The 2,261-nt window shown below is 39.2% G+C and overlaps 1 protein-coding gene across 1 annotated transcript; it reads right to left on the minus strand.

Annotated features, from left to right (window-relative positions):
• Window positions 1–343: 343 nt before the first annotated feature.
• Window positions 344–1,958, minus strand: LOC114355389 (uncharacterized). Its single transcript, XM_028308212.1, has one exon. It carries the CDS (start codon window positions 1,785–1,787, stop codon window positions 564–566), a length of 1,224 nt encoding a protein of 407 aa, XP_028164013.1. The 5' UTR covers window positions 1,788–1,958; the 3' UTR covers window positions 344–563.
• Between the last annotated feature and the right edge of the window lie 303 nt (window positions 1,959–2,261).

Here is a 2,261-nt window from a genome sequence, read left to right on the forward strand (position 1 = left end):
CCACACGGCTAGGCTAGGTTTTAACAATAGGCTAATATTAAACTATAATAGGTAAAAGTACATACGTGCCTGAACTAAGAATTATAATTCCTGTATCTCAGGCAAAAAAAAGGCTTACATTACTTTATTAATAGAACTATTTCCAGCAAAATATATAATCTAATATGTATACATAATAATATTTAAATTAAAAATTAAAATCTACACAAGTTACATTTAAGATTTAAAATCAATACAATGTGCTACATAATATTGCTTGTTCTACATAATTTATTAAAAACATCCAACATACAGTGTCTGCGTAAACAAAAATAATATACTGGGTCACACACAGTCAATGTTGCAGAAATCATACAAATTATTTATTTTTACTCTAGATATAAATGCAATTCGGGTTTGTTAAGGTACATTTAATAAAAGGTTAGTGGGACAGTTCTGTGATTAATTATGGAGTTAACTACTAGTAGGTACTAATGGTAAAAGTTAATTTAAACAATCTAGGTAGTAAATTAGCTAATGATAAAACTGACATCAAGACAAACATAAACTCGCAGGGGGCGCTCTTAAGCGCCTTCGTAATCTATGGTGTTAATATATCTATTTTCTGCTAGCTTCTTAGCAGGGCATTCAGCGTCACCTGTCTTGTGATTGTTGGGCTTTTTGAAGTGCAAGCAGGTCGCACATTTTGAGGGCTCATCCTTTTTCTTGCAATCCTTTAATGCGTGACCCACTTCTCCGCAGTGGCCGCAAGTGATATTAGCTTCACGACAGGTCTTAGCAGCGTGTCCATACTGCTGACACTTGTAGCACCTTGTCACTAGGGTAAAGTCTCTAACAGGGCACGATGACCAGTTCACAAAAACTCTGTCATTTGCTATCAAGGTCTTCCGTATTTGAGCTGTGACTTCAATTACATAATTACAGGTTTCGGTGTCTTTCCTCCCTGATTTATGGCTTAGCTTAATAGAGGACATGAACGCTTCCAGTGACGTATTTTGAAGTTTGTCGGCTAGGTTTTGATGGTATATGCATTTAAATACCTCAGTTTCATCCATGGAAGCAGGAACTCCCAGTACTATAATCCTGGGCTTCCGTTTCTTCGTCTCGTCTATGATGAGGCCTGATGTTCTTAATTGCGTTGACTGCTTTATCTTCTCGATGTCGTCTTTGGAGTTGGTGCTGATGATAACGCCGCCATCTCTAGTTTTCCGTAGACCTCTCACGTGCAATTTCATTTCTTCGGGCTTAATTATTTTTTGCACTAGGGACTTGGTTTCCTCGCTTGACTTCATTTTATCATTCGGGTAAATCGCCACAGAACTGAAGTTTTTGGGCTGAATAAAATTGACAGGACTCTTTTTAACCATTTCAGCAAAGGAAAACGCTCCCGAGATAGGTTTTGAGGTCACTTCTATGCTTTTTTTGAGGTCTTGAAGTTGCTGTGAAACGTCTTGATTTTCTTTAAGGACCTGTATGTTGCTATGAGCTTGAATGGCCTTTTGCTTTAGCGACTGGTATTGTACGGCCATTTGGGATGTTCCATGGCTCACCCTTCTGCACAGGTTACTAATCCTCAGTTTCTGGTCAGTGTTGAGCTTTCCTTCCGATGAGATTATGCACACCTCATTCAGGCACTGCTCGATGCTTTTCATCCAGTTCTGGAGTTCTGAAGTGGCCACCACTTCGAGTGGTTCCATGACGGGGGCGGCGGGCGGCGCGTGCTGCGTGGGCGTGGGCGGAGGGCTGCGCTGCGTGAGCGCACTCCGGTTGAAGGGACTTCCTTCCATATTATCAAGTCTATACACAAATCATTATAAGTTCAGTGTTCAATTAGAAATAAATGACACAGATAAAACACTTCCGAGTTTTGATAATGTAGGTCGCGATTTTGCTAGTGAATAGTTAAATTAAATATTTATTTTCATAGCGCTGACACGTCCGATCGAGTGAACGGCGAGAATACTCTAGGTATATATCGAACTGCCTGCCTGAAAATATGAACTTACAACCTTTCGCTTGACGGGCGACTCTGGGTCGTGGAATCGTGGGTTCAATTCTCGCCTTAGGCAGTTACATCTTTTTAAAGTTATTTATAATTTTCAAATTATTTTGAGATGCAACTCTTAACGCTAAAAGTTATATTTCCGAAGTCTTTATCCAGCAGTGGATGCCATTCGGCTGAAACGAACGATTGAAAATCATCATAATGCCTGCCTAATTTTTTTATTGAATTCAATTCAATCTAATTGAGTTTTAAATTT

This window comes from Ostrinia furnacalis, unplaced genomic scaffold, assembly GCF_004193835.3.
Source record: "Ostrinia furnacalis isolate ACB-3 unplaced genomic scaffold, ASM419383v2 OfSCF2395, whole genome shotgun sequence".
NCBI lineage: Eukaryota > Metazoa > Arthropoda > Insecta > Lepidoptera > Crambidae > Ostrinia > Ostrinia furnacalis.

Coding starts and splice junctions, on each gene's coding strand:
- LOC114355389 (XM_028308212.1), bottom strand. CDS start 1,787: ATGGAAGGAAGTCCCTTCAACCGGAGTGCGCTCACGCAGCGCAGCCCT.